The 20267-nt window shown below is 40.4% G+C and overlaps 1 protein-coding gene across 1 annotated transcript in view; it reads left to right on the top strand.

Annotated features, from left to right (window-relative positions):
• The first annotated feature begins 6275 nt into the window (after positions 1-6275).
• Positions 6276-20267, top strand: part of SH3GL2 (SH3-domain GRB2-like 2) — a 51325-nt gene continuing 37333 nt past the window's right edge. Inside the window, exons 1-2 of the mRNA XM_006881283.1 lie at positions 6276-6341; positions 13390-13462. Coding sequence (XP_006881345.1) covers positions 6333-6341; positions 13390-13462 — 82 coding nt within the window. The 5' untranslated portion in view covers positions 6276-6332. The remainder of the gene's footprint in view (positions 6342-13389; positions 13463-20267) is intronic.

The following is a 20267-nucleotide window of genomic DNA, read 5'->3' as shown; positions in this document are numbered from 1 at the left end:
AGCCTTGCAAAACTGATGGAGGGTCCCTGTGACAACAGTGGATTGGGCTTTGGTGGCCTGAGGAATGAGTCAGTTGTTATTTAACCTACTGTTTAATGCAGTTCTTTGATATATTTAGATCCTTTAAGTCTTGGGCGAAAAATAGCCCACAGCTTTGCTTATTCGGGGCTTCTTTCCATTCCAGATGAAACTGGAGACTGCCTTTTCCATCTCGTTGAAGAATGGGATTGGTATTTGTATTGGGATTGCATTAAATGTGTAAATTGCCTTTGGTAGTATTGCCATTTTCACAACATTGAGTCTTCCTATCCATGAGTAAGGGATGTCCTTCTCCAAGGACCGGTCTCTTCTTACAACATGTCCAAAGTATGTTAGACGGAGCCTCAGAATCCTTGCCTCCAAAGAGCCACCTGCTTTAACCCTTTCCAGGATGAATCTGTTTGTTTTCCTAGCAGTCCATGGTACTCTCAATACTCGTCTCCAGCACCATAGCTCAAAGGCATCAATTCTCCTTCTATCCTCCTTGGTCATTGTCCAACTCTCTGATGCATAACAAGTGATTACGAAGGCTGTGGCCTGTATCAAATGCACCTTAGTCTCCAGAGAGACACCATTGCTCTTTAGTACTTTGGAGAGGTCCCTAACAGCAGACTTTCCCATAGCAATATGCCTTTTAATTTCCTGGCTACTGGTGTCAAGAGTGTTGACTGTGAGGCCAAGCAAACTATAAAGCTGTGTACAATCTCAACCTCTTCATCATCCATCCTGATGCTTCCAATTACAGGACACATTGTCTTCACTCAGGAAACATTACCACTAAACTTCGGAGACACTGGTCCCAAAATAAGAAACTACCAGAAGCTGACATGTTTGGAATCACAGAAGCCAAGGATACTTCATATCTAAGCTCTTAGATCAAGGGCTGGTCAATGGGAGATAGATGTGGAGAGAATGGGTAGAAGTGGATAGGTATCCTGGTGGATGGTGGAGCAGGGAAATAAGTGGGTAAAGACACGTGTTGCAAAGGCAGGGACAACACTGATACTAATGGTTAACTCCACAATAAGGGATATACCTTTCACTTTTTCTATAAAATGCTCGTCTGTCTGATACTTCTCCAAATCTGAACATTCAGATTACGACAGACTAGGAAGAAGGATTGGCCATCTACTTCTGAAACAGCAGACCTCTGAAAACAACAGAACACATGTAGATAACAGAAAGGGCAACTGAGGTTGATCTTTCAAGTATGGAAATACAAAGGAAGAGGAACATTTGTAAGCAGACACTAGTTATTGGGACATGGAATTTGAGAACCATGAATGTAGGAAAATTAGATATTGTTAAGGAAGAAATGGAATGCATAAATATTGACATACTAAGCATTGGTGAGATGAGATGGACTGGCATGGGGCATTTTGAATCGGATGATCATATGATATATTACTCTGGAGATGAAAAGGTGAGAAAAAAATGGAGTTGCTTTCATAGTTAAAAACGTCATTGCTAGATCCATCTTGAAGATATTGTGAATGACAGGATAATATTCATACGCATACAAGGAAGTCAAGTGAATACCACTATCATTCAGTATTTGTAGAGAACAAAAAATTCTCTCACTTTGTTTCTTAACACACACTGCGTGCTGGTAAATGAAATACATCATTAGATTGATAAATTAGCTTTAGTATGGATTACCAGGACTGATTACAAAGTGTTAATGTTTACTGTAGTGTAATTTCAGTTGGTATCCCTTTCGCTATAGTGAGCCGGCTATTGTGGAACAAAAATTGTTGATAGATGGAAAAAGAGAGTAAAAATCCAATCACTCAGTTGAGTAATACAGAGCTCAGAATGCGGTCTTGTTTCTGTGCTTTTGTTGAGAATCATGTTTTATTCCATAAGTACTTAATGGTGAAAGTGTGAGCAATTCAGTGTTACCAAGGGTTTTGGTTTTTTGTTTTTTCATCTACTATCTCCATGTTTTTCATATCAATTTGGCAAGCAAAAATTTTTCCTTCTCAGACATTGGGAGTGCTTTTATCTATAATGATCTTACTTTCACAATACTTACACTTTGGGTAAATGAAATTTTTTTATATTGAATGCATTCAACTGAGGTGACAGGTGATTTGAAGTTCTGTAGCAAATAATCACTTATTTTATAAGACTGTATTAGTTTCCTAACTAAAATGTTCTTGTTGTTAAGTACTGTTGAGTTGAGTACAACTCATAGCAACCCCATGAACAAAATATTTGAACCCTGTTCTATAACTGTCATCATTTCTCTAATGTTCATAGAGTTTCCAAAGGCCTTTTGTGTAAGAAGTGGATGTCAATCCTGCTTCTAGGCCTGTCTTAATCTGGGAGCTCTACCCTGCCCACCATGGGTAACCGTTATGGCATTTGACACACCAGTGACACAGCATTCAGTATCATAGCAATCTGACATTATCCAGTGCAGGAAACTGACAGACCAGTGCTATACCTCTAAAATTTTACTGTAATCTGTATATCACAGTGTTGAAGACTCAAACAAACTGCATTATGCAGGTGACCTAACCTTGCTTGCTGAAACTGAAGAAGACCTGAAGCACTGGCTGCAGATGACTAGTCTTCAATATGGATTGAAGCTCAACATCAAGAAGACAAAGATTCTGACCATTGGGCCAGTTGGCAGCAACATCATGTATGGAGATGAGATTGAAGATGTTAACAATTTTAGCTTGCTTGGCTCTACAATCAGTACACCTCCACCAGCAGTCAGGAAATCAAAAGATGAGTTGCACTGGGGAAAATCTGCTGTCAGGCACTGCTGCAAAATGCTAAAGAGTAATGATGTCACTCTAGAGACTAAAGTGTGCCTGATCCAGGCCATGATCTGGAATTACATGCTGTGCATCAGAGAGCTGGACAATAAGGATGACAGAAGAAGAACTGATGCCTTTTGAGTTGTGGTGCTTGAGAAGAGTCTTGAACATACGATGGACCTCCAAGAGAACAAATAAATCTGTCTTGGAGAGGGTATAACTAAGATTCTCTTTAGAGGCAAAAATTTTGAAGTTCTGTCTCTATACTTGGGGCACATGGCTAGGAGGGATCAAACCTTGGAGAAGGACATCATGCTTCTAAGAGTGCAGGGACAGGAAGACCACATATGAGATAGTTTGACATAGTGACTGGGTCAGTGGGATTAGGTGTGTCAGAATCAGTGAGACTAGCTCAGGATAGGACAGGGTTTAGAGCTGTTGTATATAGGTTTTCTATGAGTCGCAGGCTGCTCTATGGAACATAACAAGAAAACATATATATCAAGAATAAACAATTAAAATAGGGGTTAAAAAATACATGACAGCATGTAATAAAATGGTAGAGAGGATCTGGAGAGAGAGAGAAACTCATATGCACTGTTAGTGGGATTGTAAAATAGTACAACCACTATGGAAGGCAGTTTGATGTTTCCTCAGAAAGCTGAACATAGAAATTCTGTATGACCCACCTATTACATTCCTTGGAATATATCCCGAGAAAAATGAAAACTGCACAGAGATTTGTGCACCAATATTCACAGCAGTGCTGTTCTCTATTGCAAGAAGATGGAAACAGCCCGAATGCCCAACTGCAATAGAATGGATTGAGAATAGAACAGATTGGTACATTATTAACACAGTGGAATACCATGCAACATGCTGGAGCAATGATTTTGTAGATCACTACTTGAGGGGTTGGAGAGCAATATGCTGAGTAAACTAACTCAGTCCTATAAGGACAAATACTGTATAAGACCATAATTGTAGAAATAGGTGACTAGTAAAATGTGTATGAGGATCTAAGGAGGAGGGTATAATCAGAGGGTTGCACAATTTGATGGGTTGAGGGAGAGGTGGGTTAAGGAACTGGGCAAGATCTGATGTTAAAAACAACATATATGAACTTTGTAAGAAAATCAGTCTAAGTGTCTATCTTAAAAAAAATCCCCTCCCCCCAAAAAGAGAGAAAGATTGAACCAAAAATAACCAACTAAGAGGTTCTTGTTATACTTATGACTCAGAAATCCGCAAATGAAACTACTGTAGTGTTGAATATACATGGTATTTCTCCAAAGCACTCACGCAGATTGAGGGGTGAGTTAAGGACATGAGAATGATCTGGTGTGAAAAACAATGTCTATGAACTTTGTAAATAAAGCAGTATAAAATAAAAATTTTATTTAAAAAAATGGGAGTCAAAAATAGAAGCCGGATCTGCTGTTACTGAGCAAAGTCAGAGGGAGATTGTCAGTGTCACATGATTTGCTTCATTTGTGCTCAACGTGCTGATAGGAAGAAGCTGTAATAACCTTTAGAATTCTTTCATCCATGTTTTTCTTTCACTTATACCTGGACGTTTATGGCAAGTCACTGGTTCTAAGAGTTCTGTTAGGAATTTCATTCTCATTTCGAGACTTTTAACACCTTTTTCCCTTTCTGGTAGGATTTTTCGTTTGTTTGCTTTGTTTTGTTCTTTAAAAGAACGCAAATACAGAGAAGCCAATTGCTGGACTCAGTCACAGTTACATTAGGTGTTATTTATGCCAAACCAAGCTGTGGTCTGTTCAAACTGCTGATGTCGTATCACCTAGGACTTTGTAAATTAAAGGACTGATGTCAAAAGGTGAAGAGTTGTGACAATGAATCCAGCTCTGGCCAACTGAACTTAATAATTGTGCTCCAGGCAGTAAGGGCTAGCACCATGGACAGCTCCCCTGGTCTAACTGCTCAGAAGCCTAAGTATGCTTTATTAGTATGTGAAAGCAGCATTCATACTCTTTACCCAGGACGGCTAAAATACACCATGCTCAACTTTGTCTTCTGTAACATAACAGCAGTATCTGGTTCTGCTCGACGTTGTCCTTGGCACATACATATAAAATGATGAATTGCAAATGTGTCTATTGAATATTAATACTATTTTAATTAACTTTCCACTTTTAATTATTGACCAGTATCTAACTAAGACTGTATTATGTTCATGAAACTTGCTAGATTCTTTTCAAGGTGTGAAACATCTGTCAAACTCATGGCAGAAAATAGGATGCTCTGAGCAGATTCACACTTTATTGGGGAAAATTCACACTTTACTGGGGAGACAGAGAAGGTCCAGAGACGGGTCTTATATTTATGGTATCATTTATTTCTGTAGTGACTCAAGTATTAAATTGCCTAGTGAGAGGTAAAGGGGCACTCCATGTTATATGTTTTCCTTTGTAGGACATGCCTTTGATTGGTGCTGACTGAGCACAGACTCTCAATCAAGTACTGTCAGATTTTTCATGGTTAGGAAACAGAGCCAAGTCCAGCGGCTCCTCCATAGGGAGGTATCCTGACTCACTGGATGACCCTGGTATCCAGTTATGACTCTTGGTCTGGCCATAGTGACAGTCTTCTGCAGTGATCCTCAAGTCAGTGGCTGGGGAAGGAAGTGAAAAATCCTCTCTCTGTCTTTAAAATTAGGTATTTTAAGATTAATGGAGTCTTGTATCCATTAACAATTTATATTTCTGTCTTTAATAAAACCAAGATATTTGTCTTGTGATACTTTCATACATTTTTATTAGACTTAATTGGAGTCTTCGTTTCATGGTATGATACTATATCTAATTTTTCAGTGATAACCTATTTTAAATGTGGATAAAAGATCATTTGCCTATTTTAGTTTCTGAATATAAAATATAGGATATTGGAATGAGTTGATGGCCAAGAAATAACTCAGTTGTTTTCCTTATAGTTAATCTTCCAGGAATTTAGACAGATACGTGAGCTTTATAAGACATCCTTTTCTATGAAAATCAGCTGGGCTGATTTTTTTTTCCTTTTAAGTTTGATAGATGGTTGTGATTATCTATTTAATAACCCATTGAAAAATAGGTTGAAGAAGTATCAATTTTCTACTCAGGTAGTGTTTTCAATCCATTATCAAAGTGCAGTTAGTACCATATGATGATGTTGTCTCTTAGAACTTTTGAAAGGAAAGTGATTGTTATTGGGTAGTTATACAGTGATTTGTATAGCAGACAGAACACCAGGGTGGAAATCTGCGTGAACCCCTACTGTATCAACTTAGTGATTGTTACAAAATTTGCATCACAGTTTCTTCTTATGATAGTGAAACTGTCTATTCCATGGTGTGGTTATGAGATTACTTTCGAAGATGTTTTTGAGAGTGCTTGGAATTCCCTTTTTAGAGAGAAACTTTGTTTATAATAATTTATTTTCCTTTATTTTTTTATACAGAAAGTGAGTGAGAAGGTTGGAGGAGCTGAAGGAACCAAGCTAGATGATGACTTCAAAGAAATGGAAAGGGTAAGTCTTCACCTGAAATTGCATAGCGCATTAAGAGGGGGAAGCATAAAAGGAAGAGAAAACTGTTCTCCTTTGGTTTTTGAAAAGACATCTTACTATTCTTAAATATATTATCCTTTTATGGCTTATTTACACCAAAAAGTAAAGAATCCTAATTTCCCTTTGCATTATTTATTCTGAGACCAGAAGTTCAGTGACATGAAATGTTGAAGCTCACTTTCCCTAATAGATATTACTTTTCCAAATGTAAACAGTAGAGGTCTGTTGTTGTTGTTGTTAAGTGCCATCGAGTCATAAGCGATTCATAGCAACTCCATGAACTAAAGTCCTCAACACTTCTGTGAATTTCATCCTTTCTCCAGGTTCATAGGGTTTCTGTAGGCAAGTCTTACGGAAGTGGATGCCATTCCTGCTTCCAAGCTTGTTTTAATTGGGGAGCTCTATCAAACACTGTCCACCATAGGTAACCATTACCACATTTGACTCATCAGTGTCACAATGTTCAGCCTCACAGCCACCACGAGTTACCGCTGTATGGAAAATGGACACACCAGGGCTATATGACCTAGAAGAATGTTTGAACAAAAACAATGAAAAACAGGCCTGAGGGCCGTATGTTGGAATTAAGATGAGAAAAAAAGGGGGGAAAGTTAGGGAGTGATATCTCAAGTATTTTTAGGAGTGTTTTTGTGACTCTCTCAAGGCTTACCAGAAAGTAGTTGTGCTGCCAATTCAAAGACAGTGGTTTGAATACACCAGCTACACCTTGGGAGCAAGCTCCTTCGCCATACCATATACAGCCTCTGAAAACTCCACAGGAGGGTAAGCTTTGACGTATAACAAGGTCGCATAACAACAACTACCTTGAGAGGATTTGTCTGATACAGTGGTGGCCACAGAGGCATTAAGGACAGTAGAAAGAATATACTTTGAAATCTACCGGATTTGACCCATACTCCATTTCCACATTTGTTAAACAGTTCATTGCTCTGGACCACAATCGTTTATAAACATAAAATAAGATGGTAATACCTAATTAATGATTTTTAATTAGAGATTAAAAATCGTATACATCATTTAGCATTCTGCCTAAATGATAGCAGATTCTTAGCAAGTGAGGGTAAAGGTGGTGAAGAAAAGATTTCATCCCATTTTTCTTATGATGTAAGCCAAATTATTTACCTATCAGATTCTGCTGTAATAGAAATATCAGCAGTGAGTGGCATTAACAAACAAATATTTTTTTCTTCACAGTTTAGGAGTCAAGAGGTCTGAATTAGGATGCCATTTATAGTTTCTCTTTCCATTGAGAATGATTCCCCCAAATCAGCTCAGTGTTCCTAAGAATCGAGTGGAATCTCCTTTCCATTGTCTGTTCTCAGGTCATTGACCATTTAGCGAAGGAAAAACTCGAGATCAGCTGTGTTCTCGGAGGTGCAGTTAGACAACCAAGTGGAGTGGACTAGAGGTCTTCATCAGGCGGCATGACTGTGGAGAGAAGTGGGTGTTTGCAGCAGCTGGTCCTTTCAATCATGTGGCCCACCCTCTCTTGTCAAGATGTTCTAATGACACCGAGTGTCTCCTAACCCCCTCTGCCTTCCCCTCTTGGGACTGATGGTTGGAATCCTGTGGTAGTGTTGTTACTCCACAAGAGGGATTTCTTCTAAGGCCATTGAGCAGAGTTGTGTTACTTTTTGTTTCAAATAATAGATGTTGCTTTTAAGCTTCATTAGACAGTGGTTAGAGCTCTTACTACAATGTGAACATGAAGTGTATTATTGGAAACTTTTAACGGTTAGTCTTGAGGACATTCTGGAATTTTCAGACACCTGCGTTTCTTCCTTAGGTCTCCATTGGTTTCTGTAGTGAATTTGTATTTACCGTTTATTCATGTGGGAAACTGGAAAATGTCATTAAGTGTCATGCATTGTGCTGGGCACTAGGGATATATAAATGACCAAAGCACAGTCCCTGCCTTCAAAGGACTTCTCATACTGATGGAAGAAAGAGGCACCTCCATCAGTGGCTTATAGGACAAGTACTTGGTGTCCTACCACAGATTGCCCTAGGAGACATGGGCGGGGCTTCCTGTCAGGCTGAGCAGATCAGAGGAGAAGGAGGCGGAGCTAATGCCTGCATTTTCCTAGTTGCCTTGTATGTGAGGAACGCCAAAGTGACCTAAGAAGTCTATTGAAACCAACAGAATAAAACACTTGCCTTTAGACCACATCCATGAAAATGTGTCCTGTTAAAGCCTTACATTTTAAGAAAACTAGGATGCTGAAGAAGAATGGAAGGCTGCCATTCCATGTGGCAAAGATTGTCCTTGACTTGTTCACTAAGTGGATCGTGGAGAATGGTTGATAGGAGAATGTCCATAATCTTTCTTTTCAAAATTGAGCTAGTCATGTATAGATCCTTCCTTAGTCACATGCAGATTTATTAATCTGTGAACCACAGAATGAGACCCTGCCTTGTTCTATTCCATTCTCACCATCAGGCCTGGGTTTGAGCCCATTGTGGAGCCACTGTGCCAGTCGATCTCTTTCTGTCCTTCTAATCCTTGGAAAAACACATCATACTTGTAAAGGTTGAGGACCAGTGAAAGAGAGCAGCACCTTCAATCAGATGGTTTGGCACAGTGACCGCAGCGGGGGGCTCAGGTGTGTCAGAGATGAGGTGGGTGGCACAGGAGAGGACAAGGTTCAGATCTGATCATAAGGTCACTACAAGTCTTACTAGATTTGATGGCACCTAACAACAACAACAACAACAACAACAGATCCTTCAATGCAAGTTCTATCCAAAATGTAGAAAACTAGATTCACTAAGTAGAAACTGTGGAAATCGCTACTGGCTCAATACAGGAAAAGAGTGGCCATCAGATCTGCTAAAAACCAAGCGAACAGCAAATAAAAAACAGCCTCAGAAAAATTTGTGACTTTCCCAGCAGTGCCCATGTTTAGACGCTCCACTCAGTTTCCAACTCAAGTGTGAAACACAGTGATCTTCACTCTTGTGAGTTTTGTGGAAAGTTACTTTTCATAATAACATCCCTTTTCTGTCCCCATTAGAGTTCCTGAGCAAGAGGGAAAGGAGCAAGGTTTGGCTTAGCTTGCACAGAGTGTGAGGATCTCAAGTACAGTCATGAGGGCCTGGCATCCCCATGAATGTCTCATGGATGTCGTGATACAAATAGAAAGTTTCTAGACTAAGACATTGTAGAGATGTAAGAGAGAGCCCCAGAAAGGATGAGCACTTAAAACATCTTTCCACATCAAGTTAAATTCATTGGAAAAAATTTTCTTTTCAATTACTTGCCTAAAAAAAAAAATCCCAACTAATATTTATCAATAGTAATGCCCCCCCCCAAAAAAATTAAAAAAACAAGCAAAAAAAATGCATTGGGAAATTTCAACCCAGTTTATTTCTTTTTCATTTTAAGCACACTGTTTATTAACCAGACTGAAGACCCAGCATTAAGTACATCAAAGTGCGATGGGCTAAGGACAAGTGTATGACCTTCTCTGGGTCAGTGTGGTGGGGTGTGGTGCTGTCACCTAGGTTTCCACTCTGCAAACAACGGATTAAGCCCCTGCCGAGTCCCGTGCCCTTCTCATAATCGTTGCTGTGTTGGAGGCCGTTTTCTACAGATGCTGTGCCCGTCTGTCTCGTTCAGAGCCTTCCCCTTTTCCACTGTACAGCCACTTTACTAAACCTGATGTCCTCCTTCAGGAATAGCAGCCCCGGTGCAGAGGCCGCTAATCAAAAGGTCAGAAGTTTGGATCCACTGGACCAGTGGAAAAGATGGGCAGTCTTCTCCTATAAAGACCAATAGCGTTGGACACCCAACAGAGGAAGGGCCGCTGCAAGGCAGGACAAACTTGAAGACAGTGAGACTTTATTTTAGTGCAAGAAAAAGTCAAGGACTTTTCATTGATGTAAAATATTCACATGTAACAAATGAAGATGATTATGATAATGAGTCTGTTGAAAGCCAGAGTTGGTTTAATATTTTCAAAGTGAAGACACATGTACATAACTTTAAAGAGTAAGTATGGCCATAAATTGTAACCTAGGGATTTAACTACATGTTATTTGACAATATACAATCTTATCTTTAGTGTTTTTCTTGCTCCACAAGAATATATGCTGTTAAAAAAATATTATGCTATTCAGGTGTGTCTCCCCTGAAGTTAAGGAAACACTGTATTGAATTTACTCCAGGAGAGAAAGGCAGCATTCAGATAAGGGCACAATGACTGCATTCTAGCTTTTGATTCCCTTTTGTATTTTCTCTAAGGCATGAGGTCGGCTGGAGAAATGGTCAGCACAGTCCCAGGTTAGGAATGGTGCACCTCGGTGAAACTATTATCTTCACACAAGAATTAGCAAACTCTGTCTCTCCTTATTTTAGGCTTTATGGGCTAGAGAATCTCTGGGATTTCTATTGTAACTCATTAACGCTATGAGAATAATTCTTGTGAATGAAATTTTCATAGACGTTGATGACTTTAAAGATTAAAACATTGGCTGGATGGAAGTTGCTTTCCTCTTAACCTTGGTTATGGACCACTATTTGGTGTCTAGTCCCGTCTCATGTACAACCTAGAAAGTCTTCCTCTCTGCCTTGGTATGTCTCTTTACGTTTATGCCCTGCCTGACTTCTTATGTGGAGTTTATTCTTTGAAAAATACAAATAAAAATACAAATAAGCAAACCACTTGCTGTCCAGCCCGTTCTTTTCTGTGGTGATGAATCCATATGGTGTTAAGAACACGGACTGTGGAGGAGGAGCTGGGAAAACTTACTATTTCTCCATATCTCATGTGCCTCTAGTGGTTTGTGAGGATTAACGTTGTCAATACGTTAAAAGACTTTACAACAGTCTCATCAAGTAGCTATTACTTTCTGATCATGACTATTAGAGTTATTGAGCAGAAAGATGGAGACAAGTTGGAAAATGATCAGCCTGACAGTAGATGACATTAGGATAACAAATAGCTTGTTAGAATTCCCAGTTCCAGTGACACCTTCTCTGAAGAAGCCTCTGACCTATGACCTCTGGGATTCTTTTCCTTCCCATTCATGGAACCTTTGGATACAGGTGACGTTGAATTCTTCAGTTGCTATCATATAGTCAGCGAGAGATTAAAATTGTGCCCTGTTACTCATGCATCTGGACTCTGAACACCCTTCTTCTGCACATGGCCTTTGATTTTGTTTCCAGGATATTGACTGTGTCAGGGTTGATTGACAATGTGCCAGTAATGTCAGGCCTCCCATGATGCACGGCTGCACACAGAGCCACACCAGCGGTTTACATCACCTAACTCCGTGAAGCACTGTTTGCTTCAGAACCAGACATAATGTAGGGTAACTACATCTAATACGTTTTGTAAAATTTGGATGATGCAGTAGAATGTGCTACAGGGCCCATATGTCTGTAGGCACACCTGAAATCTAATGCCTTTAATAGCATAAGGCAACAAGCTCATGGGAGTTGGGGGGTGGAGGGGGTTGTTTTCATATTTTTATTCCAATAGTATCTAAATCTCTCCACACACAATAATACGACTTCCCTTAAATGGAAATTTATATAAGTATTAAAAAGTTGAAGTAAAAGCTAAAGCCCTTTTAGGACTAGATTACGTAAGAGAGGAGGGTTTACCCCATGGCGGGCTGATGGTCTGTGTAGGTCCAACAGAATATGAAAGCTTCCAGGAGTAGGGGGAGGATCCCTTGAACCTCAATTTTAAAAAAAAAAAATCCCCATGGACTCAGTTGATATGTGGAATTCCTTGATTAAACACCCATTCCTTCCATTCATATCTATATTATGTGCATACCTTCCTTAGATTTCTGTATGTACGCTCATTACTCATTTACCAGATGTCTGATTAAGTAAACCACACCTGTCGATAAGAAAAGGCTCTTGTGAGAGGAACTGACTGTATTCAACAGCAAAGGAGGAGTGGTCTTTTTGGGTGGTGCAAAGAGTTAACATGCTCAGCTGTTAAACAAAAGGTTGGAGGTTCAAATCCACCCACAGGCACGTGAGAAGAAGAAAAACTGTTATGAAATGCCATGGAGTCAACTGTGATTCCTAATGACCTGGTGCTGGTCTCATCCTGCACCAGCGAGTCACTGAAACCCCCACTAGAGCACGTTTGCATTGTAGCACACCTGGGGTCCCTGAGTCACAGCTGACTCAGGCGCGGCTGGTGTTGGTACCGTGTGGGAGGAAAGATCTGAAGGTGAGGTCATGGTGAGCTGCTGAGAGCAACACTGACACTTCAGAGTTGACTGAGGAGCACAGGCACACTTGAGCCCCAAGATTTTTGTTAAGATTAATCTCAAGGTTAATTAAGGCTCAAGGACTGGCCCAAAATATTTGCATGGCACTTTTATTTCCTTAGCTTGTGGTCAGAAATGAAATTAAAATCTCCTCCCTCTGACTTAAATGAGCAGATCTGATGCTGCCCAGTTCCCTCTGTTACTCAGAAAAGCCCTCTGTGATGCTGGCCCACTGGAGGCATCCAGTAAATGGCTACCTCTACCTTGTTCACGTCATTAGATAATAAAATCTACTTGGAAACAGATTTTAGACTATTACCAGCTAGGTTCGCCTTTGGATGAAAGTCCTGTGTTATAGTGTGACATTAAATCCATTCACACTCACAGAGAACCTGTGTGACACAGTCAAATCATCCACAGGCTGTAATCTTTATGGAAGCAGATCTCCAGGTCTCTGTCCTGCAGGGTCGCTGGGTGATTTCAACCCACCAAACTGAGTCTTGGCAGCTGTGCACTTAGCCCTTGTGCCGTTAGGGCTCCTGGAAAAATAGAATTTTCATGTTTGGTTGAGCCTGGTGGACTACAAACCTGTTATTACTCCTGAGAGCACTCTGACCTCCCTCATCGCTTCTCCTGCAGGACTTCCCATGGCTCTATTGCACTACCAGCAGTTACAGCTACAACCAAGGAGGAGGGGGGAAGGTTTTAAAGATACTCACTTTTCTCAAGAATACTTATTTTCTCATTTCAGAAAGTGGACGTCACTAGCAGGGCTGTGATGGAAATCATGACTAAAACAATTGAATACCTTCAACCCAATCCAGGTAAGGGATTATGAAGCATTTGGGTGTCCTTCCAAGATAACTCTGAAGTTTTCTTTAGTGGAAATCTTCGACAGCCTGTCCTCTCCTTGATCACTCAACTTTTCTGGACCTTTAGCAACTTTGTTCATGTGTTTTGACTGTGGGTGACGGAGAGGGACTTTTTGAGGCTCACATTGAATTAAAGAGGAGTCTAGTTTCATTGGACTGTGGTATTATTTAACAGCCTTGTGTAGACCGCTTGAGTGGTACATAGTGTCAAGGTAGCTGCAAGATGTTATTAATGGAATTATTATTTTCAAGGCAGTGGTAACAAAAACAATGAAAAAGGAATGGGCTTAAGATACAATGATTCTAGGAAGGTGTGAAGAAGTAGGAGGCTGAATAGCTTTTGTGAAATCGTGATTTTGTGCTTAGACAGCAGTAGTTGAAATCTTTGAACATTGCTCTTCCTTCTGCTGCTTCTCTGAGCACATCAGGAGCAGCAGTAGTTCTAGTTAACCGGTTGCACTTTGGCAGAAACGATAGTAGAGGCAGTCGATTACACCTTGAAGAGAGAGCCAGACAGAATTGGGGCAAGGCACCAGGTCTAGCAGAGCAAAGCAGACTCTACCACAGTTCTCTTCACATCTCTTCCTTTACTGATATAACTGTTCCTAACTTCCTTGTGTAGAAACCTGGAGCAAGGCTGAATAGCTTTCAGGTGCTCCAGCACCATGGGCAAGAGATAAGAAAAGCAGAGTGTGGGGATGCAGGATGTCAACAATGAATAAGCAGCCCTGACTCTCTGCTGCCCTCTATCGCTGGTTTTGGTTTTATCCAACCCTTTACTTGGGACTATATAGCTGTTGTTTTGAAGAGGAACAAATATCTGGAAATAGCATTCTTCCTTTTTTTTTTCTTTCTTTCTGTTTTAAGATAAGACAAGATTCATATTTCTTCATAGGTGTGGTGGCCTAGTGGCAGGAAGCTGTTCTTCAATCCCAAAGGCCTGTGGTTCAAATCCACCAGCTTTCTGAGGGAGAAGGATGCACATTCTCCTCCCATGTTGTTTACTGCCTCTGAAAACCCTCTGGAGGGTCTGCTGTGGTTAAGTCCCACTTGACAGCACATAACAGTAACAGTTTTAGATGTAGATGATTTAGTTTTTGTTAGTTTGAAAGCTTTCCTGAGAGCTATCATTTTCAGATAGTTAGCTAATTAAGCAAAGAACAGACTTCTAATTTCCACCTATTCTCTTCATTAAGATACTTATAGTTCACTGAGATACAAAGAGTTCTTAGGGGCAGATCTTTACCTTAATATTTAAACAACTCTCTTAAGTCAAGTTCTGGAAAGCAGTTGAACTGAAAAAAAAATTGCGTTGTATATATGAGGAGCTCTGGTGGCCTAGTGGTAAGAGCCTGCACGGCAAATGCTGAAGGCACAGGATTCGAATCCACCAGCTGGTTCGAATCCACCAGCTGCTCCATGAGAGAAGGATGGGTAATTTCATCCTGTGTGATTAACTGCCTCTGAAAACCCACTGGAGGGTCAGCTATGGGTCACTCCAGCTCTGTGGTGCACAATAACAACATATATATGCGATTTGTATCTTTATCTTTGCATAAGACTTCAGAGTACTCTGTGATTGCCAGAACTTACAAGATAAATGTTGGTTACCTATTTCTACAAAGATACAGATAGATAAATGCAGGGCAAGGAAGGAAAAGAGAATATTTCTTGAGTTGCATTAATGTTCAGTAAATACTACTGGCTTTAGATAAATATAGGGAAAGATAATGTATAACCTATTTTATGTTGCCTTTAAATTATGAAATTGGGGAAAAATGCGTAATATACCATATGGTTCCAGAAGAATGAACAAGTGCTTTGGAAGAATACAGGCAGAACACTCCTTAGAAGACAGGATACAATCATTCCCATTGTGAAACACAATTGTATACGAACTGTGTAAGCAAAACAATATAAATTTTTTTCTTTTTTTTATCTAGAAGAGTCACTGGGGAAATAAACATTTCTAATTATTTTCTATTAAGTAAAAATTTTCAAATACATACCTAACCCATAGAACCAGAGTTCAAATCATAAAAACAAAAGAAGAGAGAACAAGGACGACTTTTCTTAGGTGTGCTGTTTATGTTCTCAGAAGGAACGGATGATAGACTGACACAGTGAGTATGGCAGTGGAATCAAATGCAGCAATGATTGTGGAAAAGCCACAGCACCACGCAGCATTACATTCTCCTGTACGTACGGCTGCTCTACCTTAGGACTGACTTAATGGAACTTAATAACAGTAGTGTAGTTTAAATGCAGTGCTAGTTATACACACATTTTTTTTAAAAAGGTAACTTCCCCCCTGATTTTGAACATAAAATAAAACCAAGAAATTCATAATATAGAAGATATTAAATATCCACTGTGACACTTCTTCCTGTGTCTGAGTATAATGGCATTAGACTCTGTCATGTGTTAGTGGGTTGAATAGAAAACCAGGGTCCAGCTAGAACGTCACATTATGACCTTGTTTGGAAAAAAATTTTTGTAGCTCTAATCTGTTAGGGACCTTACCACTGGGCCAGCAGAGCTCCCTACCTTTCTGTTAGCAGTCCAGTAATGTTACACACTACACCCAGAGGGCTCCATGATGTAAATATGTGACTCCTCATTTTCAGAGCATATACAACAGAAATTCAGAAAGACTCAAAGGAGGAAATTACTAGGGGATGTTTTTAACTTTAGAAATGAAATGTTTTTCATTTAATAGCCCCCAATTCTTCAACTTAGTTTAATACTGTGCCTGCTTAGCCCAACAGTGACCCCAGTGTGGTGACCAGTGTGGACAGCTGGATACTGGTCTTGAATAAGAAGCTTGTTGCAGAGCAGGGCAGAGGCTCCCAAGTAGCAAATTTGCATGCAGAGCCCAGCAGAAATTAATGGTTGGAGACTCTGAGACTGCCTTCTATGGGAGTCAGACCCGAAAATTGCTAGCTTTCAGATTTTTGTGATCCTAGAGTATATGGGGTAATCAGGATGGGTGTGTCAGAGGCAATGAGATTGGCACAGGATAGAGCACGGTTTAGGGCTGTTGTACATAGGGTCGCTATGAGTCGCAAATGACTCGACGGCACATAACAACAACAACAACAACAGAGTTTATGTATCTACTATATCTTTAGTCAGTTTTATGTCAGTTCCTGTTAAAATGATGACCTAAGAGATTTTTATCTATTTTCAGGAATTCTTGGAAATGCTTTTTGAAGGCCCACATCTATTCTTGCCCACCTCCAGAGTGGTATTTTAAGACGACAAATCTGAGCTTATCCTTTCTGTGCATAAAACCTTCTAGAGCTTTTCATGGCTTTTAGGATTACATCTGAAAATCCCACCATGGCCTGAGGGGAGCTGAGTGGTTGGCAGGCACCTCTCGCTTTGCCTTGCTTGGCTGACGTCATCATCTCCCTCCAGTCCAGAGAAAGGACACTCAGAAGGCTTCCTGGACCCCACCTGCACTTGATTCCTCTGCAAAATTCCCCTCCTAATTCCAGGTGCTTTTTAGTGTAGGTTATTATCACACTTAGTATAAATGCATGAATCATTGGGCTTTTCTTTGCTTTCCCTCCTCTGTGAGAACAAGACTTTTTCTACCCTAATTATTGCCACATCCTTGGCACACAGCTCAACATCAGACTGATGGTGGCACTTACATATTTAATAAATGAATTATGAAGTACAGTTGACAGTCAGTGACTAATATGACAAAGTGGCTGTCGTATAAAAATACTTGGGGGAGGTTTTAATTTTGAGAAATAAAATGTTTCTAACTGAGAATTCCCAAAATCTTGCGATTTCTTCTTTTCTTCTAAAATATCAGTTCAACTAATGTAAATAATTGTTGTTGTGTATTGTCAAGTCAGAACTGACCCATAGCTGATGCTCCAGCAGGTTTTCAGAGTCAGTCAATCGAATGCGAGGAGATTTCCCATCCTTCTTGCGTGGAGCACCTGGTGGCCTTGAACTGAGTGCCTTCAGCGTTACAGCGCGCAGCTTCTTGCCACTAGGCCACCAGAGCTCATTAAGTATGACTGTTTTATTCTCATGCAAATAGCATGTGTAGTTGTTGTGGGAGCAGAAACAGGCTCAGGTTTGAGACTCTATGGTTCAGCAGCATATTGTATGTCCTCTGAGAAGGGTGGTTCAGAAGACTTCACAGGTGTTTCCCTCTGCAGCCACCAGCTTTCCCATGAGGTGAGATCAGGAGGTCCCATCATAGGAGAAAGTCTATCCAGGGATTTTTGAGAACAAAGAACAAAGAGCTGTAAAGTCTTTCAGGTTTTGTCTGTAAAATTGTTCTGACAGGAACAAACTTAACCATAACAAATTTCCAGGTTACTTAGATAAAAAATAACTCAGACTTGAAAAATATTGTTCACTAATCCCATTCTACTGCTGTAAGCCCCACTGTCATGGTACCTGAGGATGAAAATCTGTGGAGAGAAGAATATATCAGTTTTCTTATTTGCGCGCTTCAGTGCCTTATGCACAAGCAAATGATATTAAATCAAGGTTGTCCAGCAGCATTAGGATGCATGTGCATGGGAGGCTCAGTTCTCTATGATCACATTCAAAACCAAGCTCAGTGCCTTTGAGTGGGAGCTGACTCATCGCTGGCCCTGGCTTAGATTTCTGAGTCTGTAAAGCACATGGGAGGAGCTTGCCCATATCTCTCCTGGAGAGGCGGTAGTGGATTCAAACCACCAGAGAAGAGGTGTCACCTTTGGGTTAACTCACCTCCCTATGGACTGTGCTGCCAGAGCTCCCTTTATAAACACTTTAAGAAAAAGAAGGGTAACATTGAGTATAAAAGTATTTTTTATGAAAACTACTTGTAATAATGTATTTAACCCAATAGAACCAATATTAACAAATAGTATTGAAAATCATAATGAGATGATTTGTAGGGAATTGCTTTTATGGCCATTATAGCCATAATTGCCTGAATCACAGACTATAGAAATTGATTCACTTGCAGATCAACCAGGGAAGTAGTCAATTTGTGATTGCAGAGGAAGGCCATTTCTTTTAAAAAAAAATTATTATTAAATTTTATTAGTTCTAATGAACATTTACAGAGATTTTGGGGTTTTATTCATTCATTGTTACAGTTTTCTCTACCCTCCTCCCCAGTTCGTTCTTCTTTCCCCCCCGAATGTCTGTTTTAATTGTCCAATTGCCACAGTGCTTGTCAAAGCCAGTTCTGATTAATCTTCTTTGTCAGTGTGTCCTTTGCCATTCCCTATCACTCCTCCCTGAGAGAGACTTCACTCTGATTCATAAGGAGAAGGGGATGGTGTATTCTCTTAGCTACTTCCTGCTGAAAAGGGACGCTGTGGGTTTCAGGGTGAAGATCTTCTCTCACTACTTTAAAGGGCCTCTTTGAGGAAGGCCATTTCTTAACGTAGACAAGAGGCTTGCTTATACAGTGCCAGTCCCTCAGAGGTTCAAGGAGACCTCACTAGCATCTGGAAGAGTCTGGGTCAAAGTGCATCCTTTGGTCGCAAGTGACTGTGCCAAGAGCATCCTTGACTCTAAAGAGAGAACTGTGACAATGGTGACTGGACGAGAGGACAAGAGAAAGTGGTTCATGGTGTTTGCTGCAGGTAGTGCTTGAGCTCCTTTGTCCAGGAACTTGCCAGGAGAGCTACAAGAATTGGAGAACTTTCTCATGCAAGGTAGAGGTCCATGTAGGAGCCGTTGGCCTCCCTGCCTCTGGGAAGCAAAGCAACAGGAAAGTCCTACAGGCCCAGTAGCATGATACAAGACCGTGTCAGAGGTCCAGCATCAGAGCCCAAGCCTCAGAAGCTGTACAGGTCTTCCAGCCGGATGGTAGTGCAGTGGTGATGTGGGTGCAGCTTCTGACTTGAACCATGATGCATTTGCCCAGCCAGATACTATTGTTCTTGTTAGGTGCTGTGGAGTCAACCCCAACTCACAGCAACCCTGAGTCCGAGGACAGTCATGACAATTTTTATTACCCATATAAAAGGAATAATTTGGACAAGGTAAGCATTTCTCCTTTGAGAAGATGTTGTTACTATATATCATTTTCCACCACACCACTCCCCCATACCCCACTCTTTCACAAATGAATGGAGCATTTGTGAAATGCTTGTTAACACCGAGTATCTCATATGAAGTGTGACACAGCCAGTGTTCCCATAGTGGACAGAACATCATCAGACAGCTCACTCTCCAGTCTACTGATAATAGTTGGATAAAAGTTAGGTATTTAGCAGCTTGGTTGATATCTACCGGTGATTTCTTTACCTGTTGAGAAAAATGAAGTTTTTACTTAGGATCAGAATGTCTTTTTTAAAAACCTTTTTCATGACATAATTTATTTTATAGGATTATAATAAAGACTTGCCTCTTGAACAGAATAGATGTGACTGGATTAGGCTTCATTTCTTTCTAGCCTCATATAAAAGGAGCAGATGCAATAAGGTGGTGGCTGAGTCTAATCTGACTTCTACCCACTTGATAAAGGGAAATTTTCCCCATCAGTATGGGAATACCAGAACACTTGATCATGCTAATGCGAAACCTAAACTTGGACCAAGAGGCAGTCGTCAGAAAGAGCAAGGAAACACTGCATGGTTCAAAATTGGGAAAGGCATACACCAGGGATGTGTCCTGTCTCCATACCTTTTCAACCTGTATGCAGAACAGATCATCCAGGAGGCTGGGCTCTATGAGGAGAATGATCTATCAACATTCTGTGTTATGCAGATGATACAGCTCTGCT

This window comes from Elephantulus edwardii, unplaced genomic scaffold, assembly GCF_000299155.1.
Source record: "Elephantulus edwardii isolate Elephantulus edwardi_28Jun2011 unplaced genomic scaffold, EleEdw1.0 scaffold00014, whole genome shotgun sequence".
NCBI lineage: Eukaryota > Metazoa > Chordata > Mammalia > Macroscelidea > Macroscelididae > Elephantulus > Elephantulus edwardii.
The sequence above is the reverse complement of the archived record's forward strand: the minus strand, read 5'-3'. Positions and strand labels throughout refer to the sequence as shown.